Here is a 14,677-nt window from a genome sequence, read left to right as displayed (position 1 = left end):
ACTTCTCATATTCACCCTGGAAATCTTCATTCTGCACGTGGATGACCGGAGCCACTCCTTTCCCAAATACCCTAGCTGGGAGCCTTATCTCATCTCCAGCACCACACTCTCCGTTCCATGTCCTATCTAGTCAGTCTATGAGATCTTGACAAGTCACCCTCCACACGAATGATCCTACTGGTTCCTTCCTGTTTAAATGCCTCCCCTCTTAATATCTCAATTCAGCCTTTACACCCTCTCCCCTCAAGTTTTACAACAGCCTTCCCATCTCCAGCAGACAGGCTACTTCCAGATTTATCTTCCTACATTCCAACGCAGACTGTGTTTCCATGTCCAAATTCATGCACAAATTCCCACTGCCAGCTGGGCTAACTATATATTCAAAGCCTTCTGCAATATGGCCCCACCTTTCCTTCCTAAACTAATTACCCACAACTCATAATGTCATCTTACGCTTAGCCAAATAGACTCATGTACAATTTCTCAGTACTCCAGCCTTTTCTTGCAAATGTTTTTGTGCATGCCATCTTCCCCAGAATGTCTTTTCTATACATTTGCTGCTAGGACATTATTTATCCTTCATGAGCCCTCGTAAAGTTCACTTATTTCAGAGTATTTTTCATGATTTCCCAATTAGATGATTGTTGGTTTCTGAAATCTACATTTAGATTTTTCTCGAAGTAGCAGGAAATTCCATTTATTGGGTCCTTACCATGTGTCTGGCATTGTGCTAAGCAACTTCTTTTTTTTTTTTTTTTTTTTTCTTTTTTTTTTTTTTTAACATCTTTATTGAAGTATAATTGCCTTACAATGGTGTGTTAGCTTCTGCTTTATAACAAAGTGAATCAGTTATACATATACAATATGTTCCCATTTCTCTTCCCTCTTGCATCTCCCTCCCTCCCATCCTCCCCATCCCACCCCTCTAGGTGGTCACAAAGCACCGAGCTGATCTCCCTGTAAGCAACTTCTTAATATAATGTAATGCGACCCCCCACAGCGACTCTTTGGAGCAAGTGTTACTATGCCTCTCTGTGCAGGTGAAGACAGATCACGGGTTGGGAGTCTTCAGGAAGCTGGCTCTGAGTTTAGTGCGTAGGGTGTTTGTTAGGGGACATTCTTGGAATCAACATCTACAGGAGCGAAGGCCAGGAAGCAGGAATGGGCAGAGGGAGAAGCTGAGCTGTGATAAAGGCCAACAACAGCCTCAGAAGATCCTGTAAGGAGTGAGAATGGCCCTTCAGATTTGTCTGAGGTTGAGCTGAGTGGCCAGGCCTTTATACAACCGCGTCATTGGACGTGAGCCACTCCGAAAGGGACATGACACGGGGAAGGCCGCTGAAGCGTCTGCCCACAGCTCTCCCAGTAGCTAAGATAACAGTCTTTCCCTGAATGGGGATCTGGGCGGGGCATCCCTATTTCTGCTACAGGACAGACAGTAGATGGAGGAAAGTTCAACACTGGCTCAGGGTCATCTAGGTAGTGAGTGGCGACACTTAGTTTGGAACCTTGGTCGGACCATAATGCCTCTGTCCTGAACCAGCGCTCTCCTGCCTTCCTTCTCCTGACACTTATCACAAAGCAGCTCCTATCCCAGCTGATATCATACTGTTTTATGGCCATCTTAGATTTTAAACTCAAAGCTTATGTCTAAACCATCCTCGCCATCAACAAAACTGTTTACTGAATGACATTCAATTAAAGATTCCATTGCAAAATGTCAATAGAAAAATCCCAATTGATGAGGAAAAGGCAGTTGATTTTATATCAAATTGTGTTACAGAATGAATAGGAAGAAAACTATAAATAAGTTGACTGCCGGCTGTACCTCTTATAGAGCTTATTAGGGGACACTTGGCAATAGGGTACTTCAGAACTTAAAGAAGTGGCCAAGTGTAATTACTGATCTCAAAGACAGGGTGGGGTGCTAGGAACCAGGGCTGGCTCAGCTGCCTCTTAGGACTGGGTAACCAAGGAGTCTTTAAAGCTCCCTCCACCCCATCACCCCTTATCCTGAGGGATGTTGAGCCAACCTGTTTGTTCTGCATTTAGCTGATTATGCTATGCAGTGGCCTAGAAATATTAATGAGCAGTCATTTCTAGCCTACTGGACAGCTGGTGGAAAGGTGGAGCCTCAGGGCATCTGATCCCTAGACAATTAATGGGAAGAGAAATCAGCCTGGAAAACACCACTGCTGAGCTAATGCCTGGTTGATAAATCACCTGGGGGTGTTGGATACCTGCCTAGGAGATCTACAGGGACATGGATCTCTAGAATGCCGTAGACTGAAGGAGGTGAGCTGTGGGTTCATTGAAGGATATAAGTCATCTCTCTTGGACAGCAAAGGAGAGAAACCAGTTGTCACACCAGGGACAAACAGCTCCAAGGGCAAAAGGGCCTGTTCCAGTTGGGCCTGTGGTCTGGTAGCTGCACCCCCTGGTGGCCATAATGTTTAGCCACTGATAACATCATGGATGCTGAGAATCATTAAGGAAGATAAAGGTGAGATGGCATTTACCCAGAGGCACAGAAGATAACTCTTCTCCACCCCACTATTCCATTTATTCCTGTCTCTCTACGTAACAAGGCAAAGGATAGCAGCAAAGTGGAGTGGTAATCAAGATTCAAACCTTGATGGTCTGACTCCAGAGCCTGATTTTAAACTGTACAGCACTGGGCAAGTTATCTGCCTCTAAATTCAGTTTTCTCACTTGTAAAGTGGGAATAATTATTCTGTCTACATCATAAGCTAGGGGTTTTGTGATTAAATGTGTTTAAAAATGCAAAACACTGAGAAGAGTTTCTGGAATATTGTAAGTGCTAAATAAATATCAACAAAGATAATGGTATGAATACGGGGAAGGCCAGCTCTTTGCCAAAAGGCTGGATGCGAGATCTGTTTTCTGAGCAGGGGTTACCTGAATGCCTTTGTCTCTCCTTATCCCTTTGGGCCATGAGACACCATGTGTTGGGTGCAGGAAAGAATGTATAGCTAATCCTAAATTGACTTTTCTTTGGCGCTAAGAATAGACTTTAGGGAAAAGTCATCTCTGATTTTCTGGGTTTGTGCAATAAATCCAAGCAGCTCCATGAGCAGATATCCCATTCCTCTGACTGTTCATGGAAGTGGAGTATGCAGGGGGAAATGTGCCTAGAAGAGGGTGTCTTGTCAAATTGTAGGTGACCTTCGCTCAGAGAGGGATGAACCACACCACCTTGTTACTCTCCCAGGAACTGGACGGGGCTGTGCTTCGTATGTGAAAACCCAGACATGGGATTCAGATCCTTCACTTCAGTTTTGTAGCTCTGTCACTCATTAGCTGTGAGGCTTTAGACAAGTTATTTAACTTCTCTGAACCTCAACTGCTTAATCTGCAAATGAAGACAATAATACTTTCTCTTTTTTTAAGCATCTTTTAGGTTCCCCCCTCCCCGCATTTTTTTTTTTTTTTGGCCATCCTGCATGGCTTGCAGGATCTCAGTTCCCCGACCAGGGAATGAACCTGGGCCATGTAAGTGAAAGCGCTGAATCCTAACCATTAGACCACCAGGGAACTCCCAATAATACTTTCCTCTTGGGGCTGTCGTGGGAGAGAAATGCCATTAAAAGAATTGGGAGGGGCTTCCCTGGTGGCGCAGTGGTTGAGAATCTGCCTGCCAATGCAGGGGACACGGGTTCGGCCCTGGTCTGGGAGGATCCCATATGCCGCGGAGCAACTAGGCCCGTGAGCCACAACTACTGAGCCTGCGCGTCTGGAGCCTGTGCTCCGCAACAAGAGAGGCCGCGATAGTGAGAGGCCCGCGCACCGCGATGAAGAGTGGCCCCCACTTGCCGCAACTAGAGAAAGCCCTCGCACAGAAACGAAGACCCAACACAGCCATAATTAAGTAATTAATTAATTAATTAAAAAAAAGAATCGGGACATAGTAAGATGACTACCCTCCTGGGCTGAGCGCTCACTGTGCTGTTGCGCCGGCCATTCATGAAGCTGGAACTCAGGCTGCTCTTACTAACTGTATTCACGCTGTGCCAGTCTGATGCACAGGAGCTGATTTTTACATGCACCCATGGCTAATCGTGAACTCTGCCACGTGACTGTCACATATTTCCAGGGTCGTCTTCTCTAGGCAGAACAAGCATTTCACAAGGGGTAAGGACCCCCCGATTACTCAATTTCATTTCCCCCCATAGCACCGGTGACGTGTCTGCACGTATGGGGCTCAGCTTTGCAGGTATCAGACAGATGATACCCACTTCCCCTGGCCTCCGGCTCTTTCCTGCCATTTCTCTGAGCAAGGGTCCCCTCTCCATGAAGCTCGGTAAAGACAGAGAGGAAAAGGGTCTGGGCCAGAGGAGTTGTTTGCACTCACCGCCACCAGGGACTTTTTGATGACTCGGCTGATGTCTCTCCTCCACTCAGGGATGTCCGGGTTGTAGTCGTCCAGGTTTGGAGAAAAGGACAGGCGAAGAGATCGGAATTCCTCTGGAAATACAACAGTAGGGGGATTACTATAAGTCAGATAGGTCTCTCAAGAAGTCTGTTGTACTTTATATTTTATGCAAAGCCCTAATGGAGGGTCCTTTTCCTTCATACTCACCAGAGAGACCTTACTACAAGGCAAGTTCAATATCCCATCCCTCTTATCTCTCAGCTCCTTTTCCAGACCAAAGCCCTATTCTGTGGCCCATGCTTAGCTCCACAGCCTTGTGCATTGTTCCCAGTTCTAGCCCCTGCACTCCTGGACACTAGTTGTGCACACCTGAAGTGCCCTGACAGCATCGCAGGTTTATGCTCCTGGGCCTTTTTGCACACACTGCCCCTTGCCCAGAATGCCCCATCCTTCTCACCTTCTATGCACACAACATTCAAGCTCTAGTTCAAGCATTTACTGACTGAATAATCTCCCCCACCACGTTTTGATTTTCTTTCTTATGGTACAACTGTGTTGGGCACATACTTTCATTATCATTACATCATAATAATTATTATATGATTATATAATTATAGTCATCATCGTAGTCATTCTATTGCTAAATTCTGTTTGCATGGAAGTTTCATTTAAAGGAATTTTCAGGTCTTTAATTCAAGGGTTTTGTTAGTTGGCACAGTAGCCCCTGAGTTAATCTTGGGCCTCCAGGAAGTAAATGGAATTATAAAAGCAAGGATTTTGTGCAGAAATAAAAGAATTCTCTTGTCTATAAGAGAATATGGGGAGGAAGTCAGAGGAGCTTGAAGCACCAGCAGACCGTGATGCATATATGACACTTAGTGCAAGAGAGGGAGGAAGGTTCAGCGAGACTGATGGGAAGTCCACGAGCCAAAGTCAGCCAGAGGAGCCCCACGTCCCAGGAATGGGTTCGCCCTAGCATTCCTACCGCACTCAGTCACTGGCTGGCTGGCATGGCCTTGGCCCTAGTACGATGATGAGTTTCAGAGCACAGCCCTGGGGGGTCTTAGCACATGGTATACTCAGATCACATCGCTCCCCTGAAATCTGCTGGAGGCTCCACGTTGCATTTTGAATAAGATTCAGATTCATATCATGGCCTTCATAGTCTCACACAATCCAGTGCCGACTTTCCCTCCTGTCTTATGTCCCTCAGGCTGCCCTGCACTCCACGACCCCGTCCTTCCCCGTGTTCCTCAATATGCCGTGTTCCTTCCCATGTTAGCACACCTCCAAGTCCCAGATGACAGCCTTCTCGGCTCCTTTTCAGCCTTCAGTCTCTCCTGGGATAAACCCTTCCCACCAGCAACCTCAGGTATCCTCCCTTTCACCAACTCTAACACCTTTCACCGTATGACCCTATTTGTCTTCTTTATTCTTCCTGCTTTTTAAATTATTTTGTTTTGGGGGGTAAGCGGGGGAGGGACAAATTGGGAGATTGGGATTGACCTACACAAACTACTCTATATAAAATAGATAACTAATAAGAACCTACTGTATGGCACAGGGAACTTTACTCAATATTCTGTAATGACCTATATGGGAAAAGAATCTAAAAAAAAGTGGAAATTATATATATATATATATATAAAACTGAATCACTTTGCTGTATACCTGAAACTAACAGAACACTGTAAATCAACTATACTCCAATAAAAATATAAATAAATAAATAAATAAATAATTTGGGTTTTTTTACTGTCTGTCTCCCACAGAAGAATATTAGTTCAATGAGGACGGGGGCACTGTGTTCCTGGCCCTTTGGGACGGTGCCCAGTTCATGTTAGATCTTCAAAGACTAGGAGTCATTTAATTAATACATGTTTGTTGAATAAATAAACGCACAAATATCAGTGGAGGCTCTCTGTAATTTATGCATTTTATTATTCAACAAACATTTCTTTCTTGTTTTAAGCATGTTCTGGTGTTTCAGGAGAGGTTTAGCAACATCGGCAATACCGATGACACGTTCAGGAAACACAAAAACCCACTCGTGCGTTTCCTAACACTGCTAAAGATTTATCAGGCGCAGGCACTGAAGACTCTTACGTGATCAGGCCTGTACTTATGGCAGTCAGCTTACTCCAAAGATGTATTTTTCAAAGTTTGACTATTTTATGAGTCAGCGGCCACCTAGGTGAATATCCCCGTTTCAGTTCTGATGGAGAAGAATGAAATGCATACTAAGTAGTAGTACGGTAAATGGCAGCACCAAGGAATCACCCACTGAGTCCTGTCATGTATGTGTATGTCATTTTCACTTTCCCCAAACCTCTTAACCAAACTGTGGAGACTTCATCTCAAAAGAAGATGTTTATCTTAATAAAAAGACACAAATGAGAAGAATGGTGCGGCTCCCTTTGTAATTACTTAGCATGCTAAACAGCAGCGCAGAGAAACGTTATCCCTAAGTTTATTCAACAAATAGGGGATGCGTGTGGGAGGATTGAAAAGGGTAAACACCAGTAATGTATGTATTTTTTGCAGCTGCTGAGAGATGAATTCTATACATTTACATTTTCTTTTTTGTATTTAAAGGCAAACCTGAGCCCTGAAGCAAATTAAGGAAAACCATGCAAACTAAATTTTCTTGCCTCCAGTCTCTTGTGTGGCTTTGGGCAGACAATCTTTCCTCTGCCAACTTCTCAAATATGATACCTCCTTCAGTCTGACCATAATGGTCTTAAATTTCCCCTCAGCTTAATTAAACTTTAGACAGGTTTCTCCTGGACTTCAGGCTCTGACCTCTCTTTTCTTAGAGCATCTACTTTAGAAACTTGCGACTGTAAATTCTTTCTCTGCACCTTTCAGATGTAAATCTTTTGCAATCCAGGAATGCCTTTCTCAAGGATTTGGGAGCCATCTCTGAAATGGACATACAGATTGCCAACAAACACATGAAAAGATGCTCAACATCACTAATTATCAGAGAAATGCAAATCAAAACCACAATGAGGTATCACCTCACACTGGTCAGAATGACCATCATCAAAAAATCTACAAACAATAAATGCTGCAGAGGGTGTGGAGGAAAGGGAACCCTCCTGCACTGTTGGTGGGAATGTAAATTAATTCAGCCACTATGGAGAACAGTACAGAGGCTCCTTAAAAAACTAAAAATAGAACTACCATATGACACAGCAATCCCACTACTAGGCATATACCCTGAGAAAACCATAATTCAAAAGGAGTCATGTACCACAATGTTCATTGTAGCACTATTTACAATCGCCAGGACGTGGAAGCAACCTAAATGTCCATCGACAGATGAACAGACAAAGAAGATGTGGCACATATATACAATGGAATATTACTCAGCCATAAAAAGGAACGAAATTCAGTTATTTGTAATGAGGTGGATGGACCTAGAGTCTGTCATACAGAGTGAAGAGTCAGAAAGAGAAAAACAAATACCGGATGCTAACACACATATATGGAATCTAAAAATACGGTACTAATAAACCTTTATTCCTGCAGGGCAGGAATAAAGATGCAGACGTAGAGAATGGACTTGAGGACACAGGGTGGGAAGGGGAAGCTGGGACGAAGTGAGAGAGTACCATTGACATCTATATACACTACCAAATATAAAATGGATGGCCAGTGGGAAGCTGCTGCATAGCACAGGGAGATCAGCTCGATGCTTTGTGACCACCTAGAGGGGTGGGATAGGGAGGGTGGGAGGGAGAAGCAAGAGGGAGGGGATATGGGGATCTATGTATACGTACAGCTGATTCACTTTGTTGTACTACAGAAACTAACACAACATTGTAAACCAATTATACTCCAATAAAGATATATATATATATAAAAAAGGAAAGATAGCACCTCTGCCTCTGGGAGGGTAGGAGCCTAAGTTCCCTAAGCACCAATTAGCAAACACCTGTGGCCTAACCACACTGATAATCCCCTCCCCCCAGAGTCCTCCCGTACTTTCCACTAGCTTATCCCAGAGTTTAAAACTATTCCTGCCATTTGTTTCTGTTGAATTCAATCTTGCCTGTTTAACACCCTGTGATGCAATTTTCCTTTAATAGGTCATGCCTGTCCTTAGAATTTTCTAGTTATATATATGAAACTCTGGACAACCCACCTGACTGAAGATGAATTAAGGATGTTGGATGGCTCAGGAATTTGGTTAGAGGAGGGAGAGACCACTCTCCCTGCTCAAACTTTTAGTTAAGAGATGCTTTTTAATGAAGAGAACCCATATGATGGAGAATGACCCTCTCTGGGATGATGCCTTTAGAAGGATTTTAGGAAGAGGAAGAACTAAGCATAGCAAGGGATAGAAGGTTTCCATGAAACTAGATTCAGAATGATACTTATCAGATTATTCAGATTATACTTATCTCCATATTTTCTCACTTGTAAAACAGGGATAATCATAGCATATTTCTCATAAGTCCGTTCAGAGGATTCAATAAAACAGATCATATATATCAAATGCTTAGAACAGATGCTGGTAAAGGATCCATCAACATTAATTTCTACCACTACCATCATCATCATTATTATTATCATTAGATCTGTTACTGAATAGCAGAATGACTTTAAGCCAGTAGTTTCCCATTTTGGGGCCACAATTTCCTAACTGTGAAATAATGGACTGGAGTAAGTAAGTCCAAAGACCTTCTAGACTTAAAGTTCTGTCTGTGGTTCTAATGAGGAGATAGCTGTTGGACTAATGGATCAGTGCCCATTAGTGACACTGGTGAAATCCAGGAGGGAGAGAGGAAAGAGAGCATCAGATGGAAAAGACATGAGAGCCAATCATGTAGGGTAATTTCAGAGCATGGGCCCTGGGTCTAGAAGGGGTGGGCTGGAAGCTCAGCTCCACCACTTACTAGCTGGGGCAAGTTATTTACCTCTCTGAAAAAATGACAGTAATAATATTGGCTACCCTGCACTACGATTGTTATGAGAATTAAATGCATTCCCAGAGCATAGAAAGGAGATGGAGAGGAAAGAGAAACAAAAGCTCTCCTCCATTAGGGCCACCTGGCTAAGAGGTCGCCTCACTGATGGGACCTTGTAGGAAAACCACAGCCCTGGTTTACTTTCGCTTACTGTTGGGGCTTATGAAGTCTCTTCAGGAAGGGGAGAGGGAGGAAACATTATGTAATGTAACAGGCAGCCATGAGGAAGAGTGTCCTCAGACATATTCAAAGTTGCTTACAAATTACTTTCTGAATTTGAAGGTCAAGTTGGCAAGATGAGAAATGAAAAACAGAACCTGCATCAGAATCAATTAATTCTGGAACTGGAGCAATTGATATTGTTTGGACCACGAGCTAGTGTGTCTCTGTCTCTGTCTCTCCATCCCTCTCAATCTCTGTCTCACCTTCCCTCCCTCCCTCCCTTGATCCTCTCTCTTGCCCTCTCTCTGCACAGCATTTATTTCCCTATCTATCCCCTTTCAAATTCTTGCTTTTTAAATTTTAATTTTCCGGGATGCATTAGTACCGCTTTCATAGTAACAATAAAAGTTCATATTTTTACCATCTACTAAAGCACTTAGTGCAGATCCATCTGACTATCTTTCTATGCAGAAAAAAATTACCAAAATGAGATCAATTTGTATAAACTGTTTTCCATCAAGGATTCCACCTTTCCATTTCAGTAAATTTTCATTCCATGTAACACCCTGACCACATTCAATTTCCCCAATTGATTACCAGATTGTTCTGTACAGCTGTTTGTTCAAACTAATATCTAGTCTATGATGATGCACCGCATGTGCTTCTTATGACCCTTCCATCACTTTTAAACTAGCAGAGTGTTTTTAAAATGATACATACTTGCAGAAGAGATTTTCAGAGCATTTAGACATTGGCAGATTCTTCTTAATGATCAAGACTCTTGAAGTTGAACTTTGAAAAAAAAAGCCTCAATATTAACCAGTTTCTTTTATAATAGGTTTTAGCTCTTTGAATACCACCAAAATACCAAATGGAATGAATCAGCCTTACACATAATGAAACTCACTCTTCTCTACCTAAGGTAGGTGGGTGTACAGTCGTTCTATGGGCACCAAAGCCAGTTTGAAAGAAAAAAGCAATAAACTCTCTTGGGGTTTTGTGACCACTATGTTGCTGGTGAACCACATCTCCCCCAGAGGAGGAGATGAGACTTGACTCAGCTCTTTCTCAACCACTACCCTCTGTTCCCTGGGAAGATTCATAAGCCAGGATGGTTTCCGGCACCAAGGTACCAAACCACCTCATGTGAGGGATGGATGAGGGCAGTGATGGATCAGCAGACGGACCACTCACCGTATACTGCGATGGTCTTCGTGTCCTGCAGGATGGCATTCCCAGCTGAGACTTGCACTGTGATGGTGTTCATCCCTTCGGAAGTAAACTTGAATGATATGCTTCCCTCCAAGGTGATCAGGGGCTAAAACAAATGAGGCCGCAGAGTGAAGGGAAAGCTGTTCAGTTACAGATGAGATAGGCACCAGCTCTGAGCCACTGACAAGCTCCTTAGATCAGCGGAAGCTCTTTCTGGGGCATCCCCGTGTGACTGACTCCAGCTATGCCTCCCCGTCACCTCAAGTTCAGGCCAGAAAGGGACTATTAGAGACATGATCCCAAGAAACTCTACTCATTCCTTGTGAATTTGACACCTCCTTTCTGCTATCATCCTGACTCAGGGCTGGGGAGATCCATAGGTCTTGCTTGCTGGTGGGATGTGTCTCTCTTTGTTGATAACCTACTTGTATCAAGCAGATCCCTTAATCTGAGGCAATATTAAAGAGGGGGTTCACATTAATCCAGATTTAAGCAGTAGTCGCTGAAAGTCTATAAGGTGCCAATGCTCCTCTCCAGGGTGTATTATTTATATAAAATTACAGTGGAACACAGCAACTATGGACACCAAACTACACTAGTTAGACAGGTGTGGCCTTGTGTGTCTCGGCTTCCTCTGAGAAGCCCTATCAGCAGTTTCCTGGAAGGAGCTGCTATGGAAACATGTACTAATTGGACAGTGGTTTGAGGACTCAAAAAAGAAAAAGAAAGACTTGGAGCAGTGCCTGTAATGCAATTGGATACTGGGGTCCTAGAGGAAAAAGATTATTAGCCTACTGACCACCCTCGACCAACTCTCCACAAACATTTCATTCCTGTCTTTCCTTAATTAATTTACAAATCAAAATTCATTTAACTCCCTGTGTAGTAGAAGGTAGACTAAAGCCCAGCATAAGAATTCTACTTGAGTCCAGGCTCTATGTCCAATGCAACCCAACTCCAGCCAGTTTCAGAACCCAGGCCAGGGGGAAAAAATATGCTCAAAGTCTGAAAGTTCTTAACACGCAAGCTATGGATGGAGGATTGGAGTGAACTTACCCACCACCTCCAGAGGCAGTGAAAAAGCAGTGACTCAAGGGGCCATGCATATGGTTGAAAGAAGTTGGAAACTTTCGTCTGAAGAAAGGAAAGCCCTTAGAAATCTGAGCCATGTGGCTGACAGGGTCTTGGTGCTCTGGCCGGGTGTCAGGCCTGAGCCTCTGAGGTGGGAGAACCGAGTTAAGGACACTGGACCACGAGAGACCTCCTGGCTCCATGTAACATCAATCGGCGAGAGCTCTCCCAGAGATCTCCGTCTCACTGCTAAGACCCAGCTCCACTCAATGACCAGCAAGCTCCAGTGCTGGACACCCCGTGCTAAACAACTAGCAAGACAGGAACACAACCCCATCCATTAGCAGAGAGGCTGCCTAAAATCATACTAAGTTCACAGACACCCCAAAACACACCACCAGATGCGGTCCTGCCCACCAGAAAGACAAGATCCAGCCTCATCCACCACAACACAGGCACCAGTCCCCTCCACCAGGAAGCCTACACTACTCACTGAACCAACCTTAGCCACTGGGGACAGACACCAAAAACAACAGGAACTAAGAACCTGAAGCCTGCAAAAAGGAGACCCCAAACACAGTAAGTTAAGCAAAATGAATAAACAGAGAAACACAGAGCAGATGAAGGAGCAAGGTAAAAACCCACCAGAACAAACAAATGAAGAGGAAATAGGCAGTCTACCTGAAAAAGAAGTCAGAGTAATGATAGTAAACATGTTCCAAAAACTTGGAAAAGAATGGAGAAAATACAAGAAACGTTTAACAAGGGCCTAGAAGAACTAAAGAGCAAACAAACAATGATGAACAACACAATAAATGAAATTAAAAATTGTCTAGAAGGAGTAAATAGCAGAAAAACTGAGGCAGAAGAATGGATAAGTGACCTGGAAGATAAAATCGTGTAAATAACTACCGCAGAGCAGAATAAAGAGAAAAGAATGAAAAGATTGAGGACAGTCTCAGAGACCTCTGGGACAACATTAAATGCACCAACATTCGAATTATAGGGGTCCCAGAAGAAGAAGAGAAAAAGAAAGGGTATGAGAAAATATTTGAAGAGATTATAGTCAAAAACTTCCCTAATATGGGAAAGGAAATAGTCAATCAAGTCCAGGAAGTACAGAGAGTCCCATACAGGATAAATCCAAGGAGAAACACACAAAGACACATATTGATCAAACTATCAAAAATTAAATACAAAGAAAAAATACTGAAAGCACCAAGGGAAAAACAACAAATAACACACAAGGGAATCCCCATAAGGTTAACAGCTGCTCTTTCAGCAGAAACTCTGCAAGCCAGAAGAGAGTTGCAGGACATATTTAAAGTGATGAAAGGGAAAAAACTACAAACAAGATTACTCTACCCAGCAAGGATCTCGTTCAGATTTGATGGAGAAATTAAAACCTTTACAGACAAGCAAAAGCTAAGAGAATTCAGCACCACCAAACCAGCTTTACAACAAATGCTAAAGGAACTTCTCTAGGAAGGAAACACAAGAGAAGGAAAAGACCTACTATAACAAACCCAAAACAATTAAGAAAATGGTAATAGGAACATACATATCGATAATTACCTTAAATGTAAATGGTTTAAATGCTCCATCCAAAAGACATAGACTGGCTGAATGGATACAAAAACAAGACCTGTATATATGCTGTCTACAAGAGACCCACTTCAGACCTAGGGACACATACAGACTGAAAGTGAGGGGTTGGAAAAAGATATTTCATGCAAATGGAAATCAAAAGAAAGCTGGAGTAGCAATTCTTATATCAGACAAAATAGACTTTAAAATAAAGACTATTACAAGAGACAAAGAAGGACACTACATAATGATCAAGGGATCGATCCCAGAAAAAGATATAACAACTGTAAATATTTATGCACCCAACATAGGAGCACCTCAATACATAAGGCAAATACTAACATCCATAAAAGGAGAAATCGACAGTAACACAATCATAGTAGGGGACTTTAACACCCCACTTTCACCAATGGACAGATCATCCAAATGAAAATAAATAAGGAAACACAAGCTTTAAATGATACATTAAACAAGATGGACTTAACTGATATTTATAGGACATTCCATCCAAAAACAACAGAATACACTTTCTTCTCAAGTGCTCATGGAACATTCTCCAGGATAGATCATATCTCGGGTCACAAATCAAGCCTTGATAAATTTAAGAAAATTGAAATCGCAACAAGTATCTTTTCTGACCACAATGCTATCAGACTAGATATCAATTACAGGAAAAAATCTGTAAAAAATACAAACACATGGAGGCTAAACAATACACTACTAAATAACCAAGAGATCACTGAAGAAATCAAAGAGGAAATAAAAAAATACCTAGAAACAAATGACAATGAAAACACGACGACCCAAAACCTATGGGATGCAGCGAAAGCAGTTCTAAGAGGGAACTCTGCAGCAGTACAATCCTACCTCAAGAAACAAGAAACATCTCTAATAAACAACCTAACCTTACACCTAAAGCAATTAGAGAAAGAAGAACAAAAATACCCCAAAGTTAGCAGAAGGAAAGAAATCATAAAGATCAGATCAGAAATAAATGAAAAAGAAATGAAAGAAACGATAGCAAAGATCAATTAAACTAAAAGCTGTTTCTTTGGGGCTTCCCTGGTGGCGCAGTGGTTGAGAATCTGCGTGCCAATGCAGGGGACACGGGTTCGTGCCCCGGTCTGGAAAGATCCACATGCCGTGGAGAGGCTGGGCCCGTGAGCCACAGTTACTGAGCCTGCGCATCTGGAGCCTGTGCTCTGCAACGGGAGAGGCCGCGACAGTGAGAGGCCCGCGCACCGCGATGAAGAGTGGCCCCTGCTTGCCGCAACTG

General features: G+C 43.0%; 1 protein-coding gene across 1 annotated transcript in view; it reads right to left on the bottom strand.

The window, feature by feature from the left end:
• Positions 1-14,677, bottom strand: part of SORCS1 (sortilin related VPS10 domain containing receptor 1) — a 414,532-nt gene that overhangs the window by 30,361 nt on the left and 369,494 nt on the right. Inside the window, exons 23-24 of the mRNA XM_036829279.1 lie at positions 10,726-10,849; positions 4,373-4,485 (exon numbers count right to left, since the gene is read on the bottom strand). Of these exons, the coding sequence (XP_036685174.1) occupies positions 4,373-4,485; positions 10,726-10,849 (237 nt within the window). The remainder of the gene's footprint in view (positions 1-4,372; positions 4,486-10,725; positions 10,850-14,677) is intronic.

The sequence above is a fragment of the Balaenoptera musculus genome, chromosome 16 (assembly GCF_009873245.2).
Source record: "Balaenoptera musculus isolate JJ_BM4_2016_0621 chromosome 16, mBalMus1.pri.v3, whole genome shotgun sequence".
Lineage (NCBI taxonomy): Eukaryota > Metazoa > Chordata > Mammalia > Artiodactyla > Balaenopteridae > Balaenoptera > Balaenoptera musculus.
The sequence above is the reverse complement of the archived record's forward strand: the minus strand, read 5'-3'. Positions and strand labels throughout refer to the sequence as shown.